The sequence below is a fragment of the Poecilia reticulata genome, chromosome 10 (assembly GCF_904066995.2).
Source record: "Poecilia reticulata chromosome 10, P_reticulata-male-v2, whole genome shotgun sequence".
NCBI lineage: Eukaryota > Metazoa > Chordata > Actinopteri > Cyprinodontiformes > Poeciliidae > Poecilia > Poecilia reticulata.
Window position 1 is genome coordinate 19,796,416 of NC_088839.1, and position 15,704 is coordinate 19,812,119.

At 40.3% G+C, this 15,704-nt stretch overlaps 1 protein-coding gene across 1 annotated transcript in view; it reads left to right on the forward strand.

Annotated features, from left to right (window-relative positions):
• The window catches only part of ccdc88b (coiled-coil and HOOK domain protein 88B), a 60,601-nt gene that overhangs the window by 23,983 nt on the left and 20,914 nt on the right, over positions 1–15,704 (forward strand). Inside the window, exons 11-20 of the mRNA XM_008420428.3 lie at positions 1,372–1,518; positions 1,663–1,840; positions 1,982–2,097; positions 2,232–2,300; positions 3,664–4,353; positions 8,405–8,584; positions 10,607–10,947; positions 11,089–11,248; positions 12,734–13,063; positions 15,026–15,187. Of these exons, the coding sequence (XP_008418650.2) occupies positions 1,372–1,518; positions 1,663–1,840; positions 1,982–2,097; positions 2,232–2,300; positions 3,664–4,353; positions 8,405–8,584; positions 10,607–10,947; positions 11,089–11,248; positions 12,734–13,063; positions 15,026–15,187 (2,373 nt within the window). The remainder of the gene's footprint in view (positions 1–1,371; positions 1,519–1,662; positions 1,841–1,981; positions 2,098–2,231; positions 2,301–3,663; positions 4,354–8,404; positions 8,585–10,606; positions 10,948–11,088; positions 11,249–12,733; positions 13,064–15,025; positions 15,188–15,704) is intronic.

The window sequence follows — 15,704 nt, forward strand, 5'->3', positions numbered from 1 at the left end:
TTGATTTAAGTAATCTTTATTTTATAGTAAAACACCAGATCACTCCAAAACAATGATATTACTTCCAGTTGAGAGAAACAGCTTATTTTGTGAATATTATTTTTCAAATTGCATCAAATATCTTACATATATATAAAGCACAATCGTTTTATAAAATGCTTTCGAATTGAAATTACTATGATAATAGAACAAATTAATTTCAGCATAGAGCTTTGAGCATATAAAACAATTCAATAATTTCAGGCCTATTTGCTAATTTGAATTTATTTATTTCGTGTAGTCTAGACAGCCTCTGATGCAACAGACAGAATAAAAATATTATAATATTTCAAGAACATTTCTGCAGCACATCTAATAAAGACTGTAAATCTCTTGGTCTCCATGCGCTGTAATGTTAATGTCACAAATCAGCTTTTTAATTTAAACACTGGGAGATTTAGCTGTAACCGCATTGTTGCTTTCAGCTGCTCTAAATATCAGAAGTGTTGCGTTAGAGTAGACCTGTGAGATCAGCAGATTGAAAGTCTTCTTCCTTTAATGTGCACAAACCCACGTTTAGAAGACCTCGGTTTATTTCTAGAGGTTTTTTTTTTTTTTTTTAGCTATTTGCTTTGATGAACTCACAGTCAGGATAAGCCAGAGAAATTCTGAATAAGCTGGTCTTTATGGTCCAGATCACTGGTTTTTACTTTGATGTAGTAATCTCACTTTGAGATGTTTAAAAGCGCTTAAGCTGTAAAATCTTTATGGAGCACGGCACAGGTTTTTTAATCAGCCCACATTTTGTTCTTACTTCTTCAAATTTTTCTAAAGTTTTCTTTGTAGAAGAAGTAAGAAACCTTTAGGTAAATACAAATACTTACATTTAGGATGGATGAGTTGATTTTACTCTGAAATTATGTGATGGGCCAACACAAAGCTGCACATAATTATAGCAGGAAAGTCCTACCTCATTTTCTAAATTTCTGTATTAATAGAAACATCTAAACAGTTAGAGATCCATCTTGAGTCACATTTCTCTGCAGTTACAGCTGCAAGGTCTCTAAAATCGGGATAACCCACACTCAAAAACATTCTTAGGTTTCAATAAGGGCAAAAATAGGACGCATATTAACTGCATGATGTCAGCTTGTAGCCGAATCGCTTTTGTTTTTTATTTATTTTGAATTTTTCTATTGCTGTTAAACTGTTGAAAAATGTGACTCATTTCTCTTCAATAACAGCATTTAACGCAAACCTTGTGTGGATTGTGCACAAGAAACTTCAGTAAAATGTCTCAAAGTTTGTTGCAATTTTATAAAATGTGAAAAAAATGTTGTAGCTAGCATTGCATTTCGGTAAACTAGAAACACTCTGTGGCCCCTCTTTCAGGAGCAGCAACATCTGTGTGCAGCGCTACAGGAAACCAAAAGTCTTCTAGAACAGCAGCTGGCAGATTCTCGGGCGCGTTGCTCCTCCATACGGGAGCTGGAGAAGGACAATCTTCTTCTGCGTCAGAGGATCATGGACGTGGAGGCGGTGGGTGGAGCTGTTGCTCTAGTGTTAAAGTTCGTTCAATATGCCAATAATCTGGTATTTCCAATGATTTTTGTAAGTTTGATGTAAGATCTCAGCTTCTTTAGTAATGTCTGCATGGCGCACCGTTTCTGTTTTGATGTGAAGGAGCGGGACACTGAAAGGCAGCGGGTTGACGAGTTGCTGGAGATGAACATGAGCCTGGAGGCAGACCTAAGGCAAAGGAGCACGTCAAAGGGAGGTGTTTCCCCCCCGAATGTCACCATCCATCAGCGGTTTCTGCAGTCAGAACTGGACTCTGATGAGGAGCCCTGCGAGCTGATCGGTTAGAAAACCCGTCTTTCTGTTCCCCAACATATACCGCAGTTTTATGAACTGATGCTTTTCTCATTAAAATCTCAGTGACTTGTAAATTCATTTTCTAAATCATGGTGTCATGGTTCTCTGTTTGTTCCTGCTGTCTCAGATCAGAAGCCGCTGAGCGTGGAAGTGGGTGAGGCCTCAACACTGCGGCTGCTGGGAGCCGAACAGGAAAACGCAGAGCTGAGGAGGCGACTGGAGGAGTTGCAGGCCCAGCAGGAGGTCAGGGTTCAGAAATTCAACATAAATAATCCATCACTGCTCCTCTGCCGCGCTAGTATTACTAGTGCCACATTGAGCTACGTACAGGATGATGTGATGTGGAAGTGTTAACCGTCTGTGCTCCTTTGCTGCAGGCTGATTCCCCCGATGCCAAAGATGAGCTGGCCTGCCTGGAGGTGGAACATCAGAAAACACTCAGGGAGGTGAGCAGAGAGGAGAGGAGAGGAGAGGAGAGGAGAGGAGAGGAGAGGAGAGGAGAGGAGAGGAGAGGAGAGGAGAGGAGAGGAGAGGAGAGGAGAGGAGAGGAGAGGAGAGGAGAGGAGAGGAGAGGAGAGGAGAGGAGAGGAGAGGAGAGGAGAGGAGAGGAGAGGAGAGGTTCACAATCACTTTGTGCTTCAGTTCGGATGTCACTCCGACTGGAGTCAGAGACGAGTATCTGCCAAAACCAAAAACACACACAGAGAAAAAGTCACATTACTTCTCAAAAAAATTCCTTTTTCACTTTGTTAAATTAACTTTGTTTCTCATTTGTTCCTAAATTTCTTTAGAAGAAAAAAAACCCTTCATGTTGTCAGACAGGTTCTAATGGGATTAATCAGAAGTATTTATGATGTAACTTAGTTAGGTTGCTTTGAACATCCATTAAAAATGAAATCATCTTTTGATTCAGGACATTTTGTAGGATAATTTAGCTGCAACAAAAAAGCCAAAAACCTAAAGAAATCAGCCTTATACTCAATAATCATAGCCTTGAATACTTCCACAGTGAATCAGCTGAAAGTTTGTGGAAAGTCTCTTAAAATCTGCGCAGCGTGTAATTATTGTATATCTGGAATGAAATCTGTATGATGCGGACAGGTTAATAACAGTCGTATGTTTTTGCCCTCTGTGCAATGCCACAGTGTGTTTGAATGGAAGCAATCAAGATGCGATTGAAGACTTTCAACTTCTATTGACGAGAAGTTTAAGATAAGAAAGAAACGCATTCTGACTCATCAACATCGTCGTCGTCTGTTAAGAAATTATCTGTATTTTTAAGAAGCACTCGAAAGAAAAATGAAAGTCTAGACCTCAATCATGTCTTGATTGCTGCATTTCAAATGTGAACCTGATGAAAACGACATCACTGGCCCAAATACAAACCAACCATTAGTGTCAAACGGTATGAAGGAGAAAATCACTCATCTAAACGGGCTATTGGTGGAAACAGTGATTAATACTACAGTTTGCCTTTGTATGACAAATGGATATGGTAATTTGATGTAGTATGTCTACAACAGCCGCATCAGCTGTTTTGGATCGATGCTGTTGGACCTGTCAAATTAATAAAATGAATCATGTTCCCTTTGACGCTTAAAGCCTGTTTTTCTAATACTATTTTCTGCTTCGTTCTGCTTTTTAGGTTATTTATGATGAGATTCTTATTCGTCTATTTATACGTTAAATCATTTGGTTTAATTTCCCATTATAGCATTGTAAAGAGATGGAGAAAGCATTTTTTCTGCTCCAGCAAAGACTCAAAGCTTTAAAGTGCTATTAAGATTTCTCTCATCTTCCATTTTTCAGGTTCAAAACTTGAAGAATGAAAATGGCACTCTGAAGCAGCGGCTGGAGGAGCTGCTGAGGGAGCTTCAACACCTTCAAGAGAAGAGGAAAGAGGAAGGTGTGAAGAAGCTGGGCCGAGAAAAGGAGGAAGAGGAGGGGCAGGCGGTGAGAGGAGTCCAGGGCTCTGAAAGCAGCAGGGGAGAAGGGGAAGGACGGGTGAGGCTGATGGAGGAGAGGGAGAAAAGGGGAGAAATCATAGGGACACGGCGGGAAGCAGGAGTGGGTGAAGAGGGTCTGCATGTTCAAGTGGGAAAAGGCGAAGTCTGTGATGAGGGCATCCAGAGCAAATGGCGGGGCGAGGCTGAAGGTGGGCAGAAAGAACTGGAAAAACAAGAGAAAGAACCAAAGATGGAAAACGCTGGATCAGAGGCCGTAAAGCGTCCTGTTGAAGATAACGCCGAGACGGCAGAGACGCACCAGGACGCATGCTCCCCATCCGGGTCTGACTTGGCGCTCCTGACGAGCCGACTCCAGGAGGCGCAGGAGGAGGCTGACCGGCAGGCGAAATCAGCCCAAGAGCTGCGATCGAAGCTGGGGGAGCAAAGCAGGAAGACGTGGGAGGCTGAGCAGAAGCTGGTGCTGGTGGAGGCCGAGCTGCAGCGCCTGAAGAAAGCTGGAGAGAGTCTGATGGAGGCTCGCCGGCATATAGAGGTGAGAAGCCTGCAGGTCTGTCAATGAGTAGATTCATGAAATCCAATTAAAGGTTATTAAAATGTGTTTGGTGAGTAAGTTGAAGAGCTAAAACTGTCTGCAAACTAAACAAATAACTTAATTTAGGTTATGTCTCACACCAGTGTAAAACCTAGCACCCTCTACTTTTATTGGCACCGCCGCAAAAAATTATTAAAATCGACTTTATTGTGTTTTACATCAGGTTATGATGTTATTCATCTGCAACATACCTGGAGTTTTGTTTTGATTCTTTCATTCATGTTTGAGATATCCTTGAATTTCCAGTGGCAACCATTCAGGAAGCAAAAACGCTTTCTCTTGACCTATTTCCACTAAGCTCCTCCACAAAGCTGCAGTTTCCCGCCTCACAGACACCCCGCACCTCCTTCTTTCTGCTCCTTCAGACTAGCAGCAGCCATTAGCAAACATTTGGTGGAACTATGCCTTTGCTGAGCTCATTATACGAGTTACTTCTCAGTGAAACACTCCAAAGAATGTCATAAAGGAGAAATGTTGTAGGGGGAGTGTCAAAAAGAGCAGGAGCTACTTAAAGAGACAGAGGACCAATTTCAGGGTGTTAAACTGTGAAGTCAAATTTCTATTAAGTTATGTTTGATATATACAGCATATTAATAGCAAACTTGATTGTGCTATTAAATGGCACTATGTGCCTGGAAAGATACAATACTGTGCCTTTAAATTAAACATAACTTTCATTGCTGTAGCAAAATGTCACACTGGAAGATTCAGAAAAATCCAGTGGGAAAGAAAAACTCTCTGACTCAAATGACTGAACTATTCTCTCATGTGGTGGATCTCTGCACTCGTTCATTTCATTCGGGTGTGCAGGAGGCGGGATGCATCTAAAAGTTGCAGAACGTAGCTCTTCGGGACCGGAGTTGGAGAGTCTGCACAGAACAACCTGGTTTTAGTCGTGTTGATGTGCACTTCCCACAGGCCTAAAGGTTGAAAATGTTGTTCTCAAAAAAAGGTTCAGCATTTCTGAAACACAATATTATTACCAAGAACATGTTTTCACGTTATAACTGGGTCATCATAAGGTTTTCTGCACCACACAATTAGCTTAGGTTACAGCTTCAAACGAAGTGTCAGTGGAGAGGAGAGGCAGACTTCACTGAAGATGATGAGTAAATCGATATCAGTCAGGATGAAGAGGCCGAGTCCATAAGTGAGGTTGGTTATGCCGAGGAAGAGGGGGAGGAAGTACAGAAGGGATGGTCGATGAAGTGTTGTCGCGGCCGCTGCATGTTTTAAACTGATTGTGAAACCAGCTTGATTAATGCAACACAGTTTTTCTAAATAAATTTCCAGTTTTTGACGCATTACTTCTGTCGTTTAATCACAAACATAATGCAGCATTCAATCTATAATTAGCTATTTAAGGATTATATTGTGATTGACAAATATTAGGAAAGTCAGAACTGAACTGTGCAGACATTTTAGTGATAAGACGTAAATAGTTTTTATGTTTTTTTATTTATTTATACTAAAATAATTCCTGCAGAGAATTACACAAATTACAAAAAAATTACTTTTTGTTTTAATGAGGTGTAATAATTTGACCTGCATAAGACCAGGATGTTATTCTTAATCTAGTTGGTATAAATGAGCACGTTTGAAAGTTTATTCAGGATAAAGATGCTTTGTTTGATCTTGACACTTTAAATAATTAAAGGTAAAGATGAAGCTGAGGTGATAAATGGGGAATTCTGATGTGCAATTATAGAAATTGATGGACTAAGAAAAATTGAGTCAGAAATTGAGTCAAAAATCCAAAATATGACTAAAGGTCAAGAACCAAGGAGTCAAAAACAGACACATTGTCAGGGAACAACCAAACAAAAAATGTTTTGCAAAAGCAGAATATGCAGAAAAATTACTAAAACTTTAGAAGAGGAACTTAAGAAAACGGGGAGGATGATTGTGTCATGGTAACCACGGCAACACGAGGATCAGAGAAAGCAAACATGAAACCTGAACTGCAGAGGAAGGAGAAACTGATTCTACAAAATAAAACAGGAAGTAAAGTCAAAAAACTGAAACCAAACCCTGACAGAACAGAAAACATAAAACTGAAACCCAGAGTTAGCACCTTGTCAGGAAAAGTGACAGAGGAAGAAAAGTCTTTTTAGCATCATTGAAATCACATGGCAGAGATTTTAGGAAAACCGTCTGAAAACTGACAACAAATAGTTGAGGGAGGATTCAAACTAAAGATTAATTATAAAAGCAAACTCAAAAAATAATATTTTATTGTAGTTCAATAATAAACACAGAGAAATTAAGAATAATCCAGGCATTCATTATTTATTTTGGGGGATAATATTGCAATAAAATAATTGTTTTAAATAAAATCTTTGGTAACAGAGTTGCGGGTTCCCCTGCTGCCAGCTTTTAGTTTTGTGGATTAACATTTCAAAAGGCTGCAGAATACAGAGGAGGATTTGTTTCATCATTCCTCTGTGCACAATCTGTGGATCATAAAGAGTCCTGGCTCCTTTCATGACGCTCTCTCCAGCTCAAAGGTTTCATATGGATTTAGGCCCGGAGGCTGTTAATGGTAAACAATTCCTATTTTGAGAGTTAGGGTTATATTTTGAATAAATATCCTGCATGACATAAAACCACGTAAAATCTTCTGGTATTTCAAAGTTTTCATGAAGCCAGTATTTTTAAACGCTGGTCGTCAAGGCAAACATCTGAAGTCTTGCCCACTCTGAGATCATTTTAGGTGTATGTGAAAGTTTTCAGTCACGTAGGCTGTGCGTTCACACAGGTTTGATGTCTAGGGAGACCAGAAATGATTGTTTCTGAAACCAAGTTCCACAGCGGAAAGATTTCAGAGCAGTGGTTTCATGTTTCCCTGTTGCTATGTGAGCAGTTCTGTGTTTTTTGTGTCGGTCTCTGGTAGTGTTACAGCGCCACCACCTGGTCTGGCAGACTGAATACATAGTTTTCTGCCAAGCCTTCTGACATGTTTCCCTGTGGAAGAGAAACGGGCCCAAAGCATCCCGCATCCTCAGCCATACCCAACACCGTCTTTCCCAAAAATAATTTCACATCAGTCTTTGTTGCTTAAAACTCAATTTTAGTCTCATCCGATCAAATAAAACAGTTTTACCTTCTAACATTGTTTAGAGATGTATTCTTCCATCGCCTCAGTTAACTGGTTAGATTGAATCTAAAGACTGTTCTGGACACTTTGTGACCCCAAGATGATGCTGTTTGTTTCATTTCTATTACAATGAGCTTTGCCTCTTCACTGTGTGTTGAGGCTAAGCTAGTCGCAATAAGCAATTAATCAATAAATTGCATGATAAATGAAGCTCAGCTTGATAATTTAATTCTGATTAATATTTTTTTGAAAGATATCATAATTCAATGTATTTGTGATTTTGATTGTGTTTATTATTCCAGTTTTATTTATTGTTTTTTTAAAAAAATATTTTGGATATCTAAAATGTGTTCCAGTGCTAAATATTGTTTACAAGTCAAAGTTTATTGGTCTTTGAGGGTGTGAACTTGCATTACTATGCCATTATCAATATATCATTACTGTTTATCATAAAAATTACGGGACAATTTATTGTCCAGAAAAATTTGTTATTGTAATGGGCAAGAAAAGCGTGGGTTCTCGTTCGGCCACTCGCTGAAAGAAGTGGAACTGTGTGTCACATAATATTTATTCAAATAAAAAGTCATGAATTGCTACAAATGCCAAAAAATGCTCCCCAACTGAAAACTCCAAAGTATAAATAAAAAATAATGTATAACATCAAAAGGACTGCAAAGATTACTGCAATTGTCCAGAATAAGATGACACAACTACCATAAAGGATTAATTAATTTTAAAGGTTTTTCGGGGGTATTGCAAACATATATGGCTCATATATGGCTGACCCGGTCGATCCTAGAGAACTGAGATGTGTTCAGTGAATTAACTCATCCAGTGTTTATGAAGGGTGGCCGGTTCTGCAGGTCCGTGATCGACTCCCTGTTGTTCTGGCAGGTCCTTCAGTCGGACAGTCTGAACATGGAGGAGGAGCTGTGCCGCCTGCGGAGCCAAGCGGAGCTCCACCGGATGCAGACCACGGTCATCGCCACCCTGGAGGGGGAGCGGGCGGCGCTGGAGAGAGACAGGGACACGCTGCGCAGCACGGTGGACGCCCTGCGAGCCGCCCAGCGAAAGGTCAGGAGCAGACAAGACGTGGATGGATTTTTGTTGTTGTTCAAACTACTCTTGTCGTTCTGAAATAAAGATAGAGAAGTTTTGTGTACTATAAAACATTATTTTAGTACTTCTCAGCTGCAATACCTGAATAAGAAACAAATTAATGCAGAGCAGAAATCCTTTTCAGTTTTCCAACATGATTTCATTTAAAAAGGAAACCTAAAACCAGCTTGTTCAGACATTCTGCATCAGCAGAATGAAGTCTCAGTGAATGCTATGTTTAATGTCCTATTTGCAGTAAAATTTCAGGACATGAGTAAAGCTGCAAGTTAAGGAAAAGAGCACTGCATAGTCAGCATTAAAGAAATACCATAAAACAAGGTTGGTGAACACCTCCTGCACAGAAAGAGCTATTAATGATTTCTGATCTTCCTCCATGTCACACCAATTCTTTTTAAAAAAAAGAATCCAGCTTCTTTGTGTTCATGCAATTTTTACAGCCAATTAACACCACTTTTATTCAAGTTTTAAGTTTTCCAAGACAGATATTTTACAATTTGACATCATTGAACATAAAAAGAAAGCTTGCTCTCCTTGTTTAGATGTCAGTTTAGTGAAGAAGTTCACAGCCTTCTTGGATGCTGTGATTTCCTGCCAAAAACTAAATGCAGCTGCTTCCTGCAATATCAGAGCGATGCGGCTTCTTGGCCTCCTCGGTTTATGAATTAAATAACGTTAGTTGTACATCTGCATAGTCAGCTCGAAAATAAAAATTTGTATATTTGAATATTTGATGATTCATTTCATGAAACGGAAAAAGCCACATACGGCCCAACATCTTGACCACAGCAGCAGAGACCTTGAGCTCCTGGGCTTTAAATTGGTGAATGTTAAATGAAGTGCACTCTACTTCCCTGAGCTTCAGGCCTGAATTTAACCCAAATGTAAAAAAATGACTTCTTATCCCCTGTCTCTTTTTTCATGTGTGAGCTCACTGAGGTATTCTGTTTGATGATAATGTAGTTTAGCTCAGAAACTGTTTAGACTGCAATAAACGATAAGGTCTCCAGCGAGGATAATTGTAGCTAGCCTTCTCTCCAACCAGGACATACATCTCTGCAGACCCCACACATCCTGGACACAAACTGTTTAAAGGTTTGCCTTTAGTTTGGCCTATAGAGCGCTATTTACTGAACAAACCACCACAAACTCAGTTTGTTCCCCCAGGCTGTTTCTCTAATGCTTACATTGAGACTATACATGTTCACATTAATTCAATCTTGTCTTTTCTTCTTCTTCCAAATTTATAGACTTATATTTGAATCTCTGCATATTGAGAGCAAAGTAGAACCAAATTCAAATTCCCTGTTTTCATGTACAAATATGGCAAATGAAGCTGATTTTGAACTTTAGTTTAAACCGATATATTGATCTATGATGCTGCTGCAGAAAAGCTGCAGTTTTTGTTGTTAAATTTAAATCTTAAACCAGAGGATTATTAAACAAAATTCAGAATAATAGAAATCCTAGTAATCCCTTGGTGATCTAGCATCTATAATTTAGCTTTAAACATAATTTTGCTAAACATTTCAATTCGGTTTAGTTTATTTGGACACTGCCAATTCACAACAAATGTCATCTGCAGGAACTTTACAGAAAAAAATAATTTAAATTCAATCACATATATTCCAATTGATCCTAGCTCTCAAACAGTTCATTAAGCTCAATAACACATTAAGTTAAACTTTTTTCTCATATTCTTTATATTGGACAGGAGCAGACTTTAAACGTAAAAGCTCAATTTTAATCGTCTTCTAATATGAGAAGCTCATGGTTTACGGAGCTCCCATGCAGTTTTATCTGGGTTTTATTTTATTCATGACTTCTGTCTTCACTGTAGTTTATCACCTAGATCACAGTCAGGTTTGTCTAGAGATTCAGTCATGTTGGTTATCTCCTGCTGGATCAAATAGTTTCTCGCCTCGTCTGTCCAGAAAATAATAAAATGGCGTCATTAATCCATCCGTCTTCTGCCGTCAGACTGACCAGCTGGAGCTCACCATCCAGACTCTGAGAGCGGAGCTGGAGCGTCAGGGCCGCAGTCTGGAGACCTCGCGGCGTCGGGAGGAGCAGCTGGAGGCGGAGCTCCACGAGGCCGCCCTGGAAGCAGAGTCTCTGGTCCGAGCGCGTGACCAGGCGCTGCTGGAGGCGTCGCGGCTGGAGCAGGAGAAGGACGTGTGCCAGTCGGAGCTGGACGGCGAGCGGAAGGAGGGCCGTCAGAGAGAGAGGGAGGCGGCGAGGCTCAGGCAGCAGCTGGAGAGCACGACCTTGGCTCTGGAGCACAGCAACCAGAGAGCGTGTGCCCTGGACGCTGAACACAGGTGCACTCGTATTTAACCTTCATTCTGCAATTAACTTTTACAAGGCATCAGAGAGAGCTGCTTGCTTGCTCCATGCCGTTATCTGTAATGCGAAATCTTCAGTCAACCCTCCTCTGACCCGTGTTCCTGCTGTGTGTGTAGACGTGTGTGTCAGCAGCTGACTGAGTCCAAGGAGCTCAGCGCTCGGCTGCAGGACCTGGAGAAAAAGCTCAGCTCTCGACTGAGCAGCATGGAGGGGGTGAAGCAGCAGCTGCAGGAGCAGCATGCAGAAGCCCTGGCCAAGATCAGCTCACTGTCTCAGGTGTGTTTTTGAAAAAAGGCTCACGTTATACCCATAGTTCTGCTGCACAAGGTGAATATGCACTCTGGATTTACCTGAACAAAACAAATTCACTGCCAAAGAATTTGATTTTTAAACATGCATCACGCTCAAAAAGCAAAAAGAAAAGATGCTTAGAGAAAAGCGAGGGTTTTCCCCAGTACAGACGACTGTAAAACCGAGGGGGCTGGGATTCCTCTGTGGGTCATAAAACCCCTCACCCGGGGGTCCGGAAATGATCTCCAGAAATTAAAATGAATGTAAAATTTATTGCTAATTGCATATTTTTCTGTTAATTGTTACAAGACACAAAAAGACATTAGTTACAAATGCATAAAACTGTTACAGTGGTTGTTGTGATTGTCATTATCCCAATGCTTAATTAGCATATTAACTCACTTCAACCAGTAAAAGTTGAGGTTATTAGTTTTTGTGACTATAATTTCTGTGCTGCAAGCTGGAAAACCTGGAGATGTTGCATTTGTGCACAAATGAGATGAATCTGCTGTTTGATGCTGTCATAAATGTACACAAAAGAGAAAAAATTCCCAAGCGATATTATGGATCCCAAAAATACACTCCTCCTCATTAAATAGATGTATAAATAGGGTTTTAAATGTTGTTAAAAGTGGGGGTGACATGCTTCTTTTTTTAGTTTATAGCCTGCAAAAAACATAATAATCTTATTCATTATCGTGTTTGGAACAAAATTATGTTTTATCCATCGTCAATAATATTTATTATGACCTCTCATTGCATAAATGTATCAACAATTAATTAAAAATATGTGTATTTTTCTTCCAGATTCTAAATTAATTACAAAATAATTTAAATATTGCACATGCATCATACATTTTGAAACTTGATTGGTTAAAAGACTGACCAGTAGGCGGCAGCAAAATGATTACAACATGGTCCTTGGTGTGTAATGAATGTGCATCAAAAAAGCATAAATGGTGCAAACTAGCTTGACTTTATTGTCATATTTGGATATATTTAATACAATCTGCTAATCTGTGAATCTTGTGCAGAAGTTTAGTAAATATCTGGTGCTAAACATTTTAAAAATTGTTTGCAGTTAGATCAGAGGTACAAAACAACAGAAAATCCCTGTTTTGTCAAATTTCTGTGCAGAGGTTACATTAAAAAGGCTGTTCCACACAGAACTACCTTTTACAAGTGTTTGCAAGTAAACAGTAATTAAAACCAAAAGAAAGAAGATTCAGTTTTCTTGTTCAGGTGGGAGCTACTGCTGCAGATGACCAGGTTTATACTTGTCCTATTAGCTCTAACAAAGTTTTACAAGAAAGGTTGTCCTTGAATCAAATCCCAGGATTTATATAAAACAGATTGTGCAAATCCTCCTGCTAGATATTCTTCTTTATGTTAATGCATTGTTTTTTTTTCTTTAGCATTCCTCAGATTTTAATCTTTTAATCCTTTCCCACCCGTTCTCCATCTCCATAGGATCTATCCAGTGAGCAGAGTTCAGCTCAGAAACTGGCTGCCGAAGTCGACGACCTCAGGCAGAAGTTGCAGAGATCCGAGGCTGAGCTCAGGGCGACGACAGATTCTCTAAAGCGGTCTCAGGAGAAAGCCCAGTCGCTCTCACAGCAGCTCAAGACGAGCGAATCTCCTCCCGTTTCAAATTCAGAACTGTCGCACAAAAACGAGACGCCACATCTAGATCAAAGCCCTGAAGCCGGCAGGGAGCTCGCCCCGTGCATGACCCGGCGGCACACCACAGGAGAGTCAGAGCGGCTGCTGAGTGAGAGGGTGCTGGAGCTGGAGAAAGAGGTGTGTAAGCCTGTAAGCGATGTGTGTGTCTGTGTTTATGTGAGGGGTTGGGCCGTATTCTGCTAAAATTGTTGCTGTAGGGACACTCTGCGACTATCAGCTCGCACAAGGCCACTTCCCCGAGCTTGGCGGTTTATTTCCAGAACTTGGGTTTTATCTCTGCTCATCAGTTTTAAAATGTCACCTCGGCTACTGTTAATCTTCCTTATCTCCTCTGCTGCTCCCCGGATGCAGCTCATGCTGTTCCTCTCTGCCTCAAAAACACACATTAACCCCAACATCAAGCTGTTAGAGTGGAGCTGCATCATCTCCAAGGTCAGGAATTTCATCCAGTGTATTTCTCAGCCAGCGCTGCATTATTGCTGGTAAACTTTTAAGAGATTAAGGACAGCTGAACGAAGACGCGGCCAGCTCTGGGCTTTAATTCCTGGTTTAGTCAGAAATATTCTGGTGCAGCTTTAATTCTTATGTAAAAACACTCAACAAGATGTGTGCATTTAAAATAAATAATACAATAAAATAGAAATATTACTAATAATTTTAAGTAGTGAAAGGGCTTAAAAGTGTAGAAAATGTATGGCTTTCTTATAATCATCAGGAGATTGTGCCACTCAGTTACACAAATGTTTATGTAGATACAGCTCCAGTTTGACATTATTCAATCTTTGAAATAATTAAAGTTAGATTTAAAGGTGTAAAATTTAATTAAAGGTTGTGCACCTAGTTCTGTACATCATTAAAAGCTCAACATTAATAATGCATATATGCCAGCGATGGAAGGATGTGAACTTCTAATCTTGATGGTAAATTATCCCTCAAAAGCAGTTTGAAACGTCGTTACACAGGCAGCAGCAGCAGCGGCTTGAGGTGGTCGTCAAGCTCTCCAACTTTTGTTTTTTGGTATAAAACTTAACAGCTAATATGTGTAACCCAAACTGCAATAATAGTGAAAAAACTTAAAAACCAAAAAAGCCTCTTCACTCTCCACCACCAGCACATTTGCATCCAGATATTTCACTTTAGCGTGTCCATATTTAACCTAAAAGTCTCATTTTATGTTGATAATACTCTGATCTGATTTTCTGCAGCAACCGCAAAAAAGTTGACAAATACTCTTAATTTAATAAACTTGCAGGAAGACAGTTTCAGCCACAGTGCAGACAGATTAGTCAAGTCAGTTTTGATTGGGTATGATTTCGGAGAGGTAAAATCTCCTCCGCAGGATGGAGTTGCTTATTAAAGCAGCAAATCTATTAGCTGTTGTTCTGTGAATTCGTCATCTGATATAGAAATAGAACAATTTTCCAATACTGAAATTTAATGGCTGCAGTCAGAAGAGTGAATTGTGCTGCAGGAAAGCAAAATTTTAAAGGTGCCCATTTACGAAGGAAGAAATTCCCGGCATATGATTGAGTCAGCAGTGTTAAACATGAGAAAAATGTGGTTTAAAAAAAGAGCTGTCACACACTAAACCTGAGCTGCACGCGCTCAAAACCATGCTCCAACGCTGTTTCCCTGACCGTGTGTGCAAAAATACCGTCAGGCTGCGTGGTGGGAACAGAAATGAGCCGTGATGTGCTGCTGCAGATCAATTTTGGAGCAAGACACTTTTTTTTTTTATCCTGTCAGCATTTTTCCCTCAGATTATGTCTGACACTGCCTAATCAACATATTTAGGCATGGGTTACACAGTGTCAAGTGTCAGTAATAAGTATGCATATTTACAGGGGGGGGGGAAAGTTTAGAAATTTACTTTATGACAGATTTGGGATGAATTTCAGTGTTTCTAGATTGATGTAAAGGTCAGATAGCCCTCAACATCTGACCTGCATGGGAGTAATTTAAAAGGTCAGCTGCTGATTCCACTCAAATTCAAATCGCATGGATATTTCCAGAGGTATTTGAATACCACGGCGTTGCTGCAGACCTTGTTAAAATGGAAGCTTTCTCACCCTCCTTCAGAGAGCCGTGGCGTCGGCGCGGCAGGAGGCTCTGCAGATGCGCCTGTCTCAGTCCCAGGAGGCCTGTGAGCACCTCAAGGAGCAGCTGGAGGCTCTGCGCCGCCACTCCCTCAGCCTGCAGGACTCCTGCACCAGCCTGCAGATGCTCAACACTCAGCTACAGGTGACCACACACACAAGCAGCAGGACGATGATGGAGTGAGCTCGTTACCCCCAGGGTTGTTTTTCTTAACATTTTTGATCGAAACACGTCGGCCATTTTCAAAGAACCGGTTCGACGTCGAACTGTTTAGAGTCACCGTCGTGCAGATGGTTATGTGGAACGAGTGATGCTTGCTGCACCATTTTACACCTGATTTATAAAATATTAAATGCTTAGCAGAAATAGCATAATGTAAATAATTTAGGAACCCACAAAGTTAAACATATTCTGTTTTTTGTGACCCCATTTTTTATTAAAACCTCAGACTGTCCTTATGAGTGCACTTTGGTGTTAGAGCAAATATTACAGTGCAAACATTGTTCCTGCACCTCCACTGACATGCATAAAGGATTCAGAACCCTTCAACTTGCTCTCAACATTACAATTTTCAAAGTACTTTATTTCGATTTTATGTAATTAATCTGACCTTAGCACAATTTTAAATTAGCTGCTGAATTCTCTTCATGTTTGTTCACTG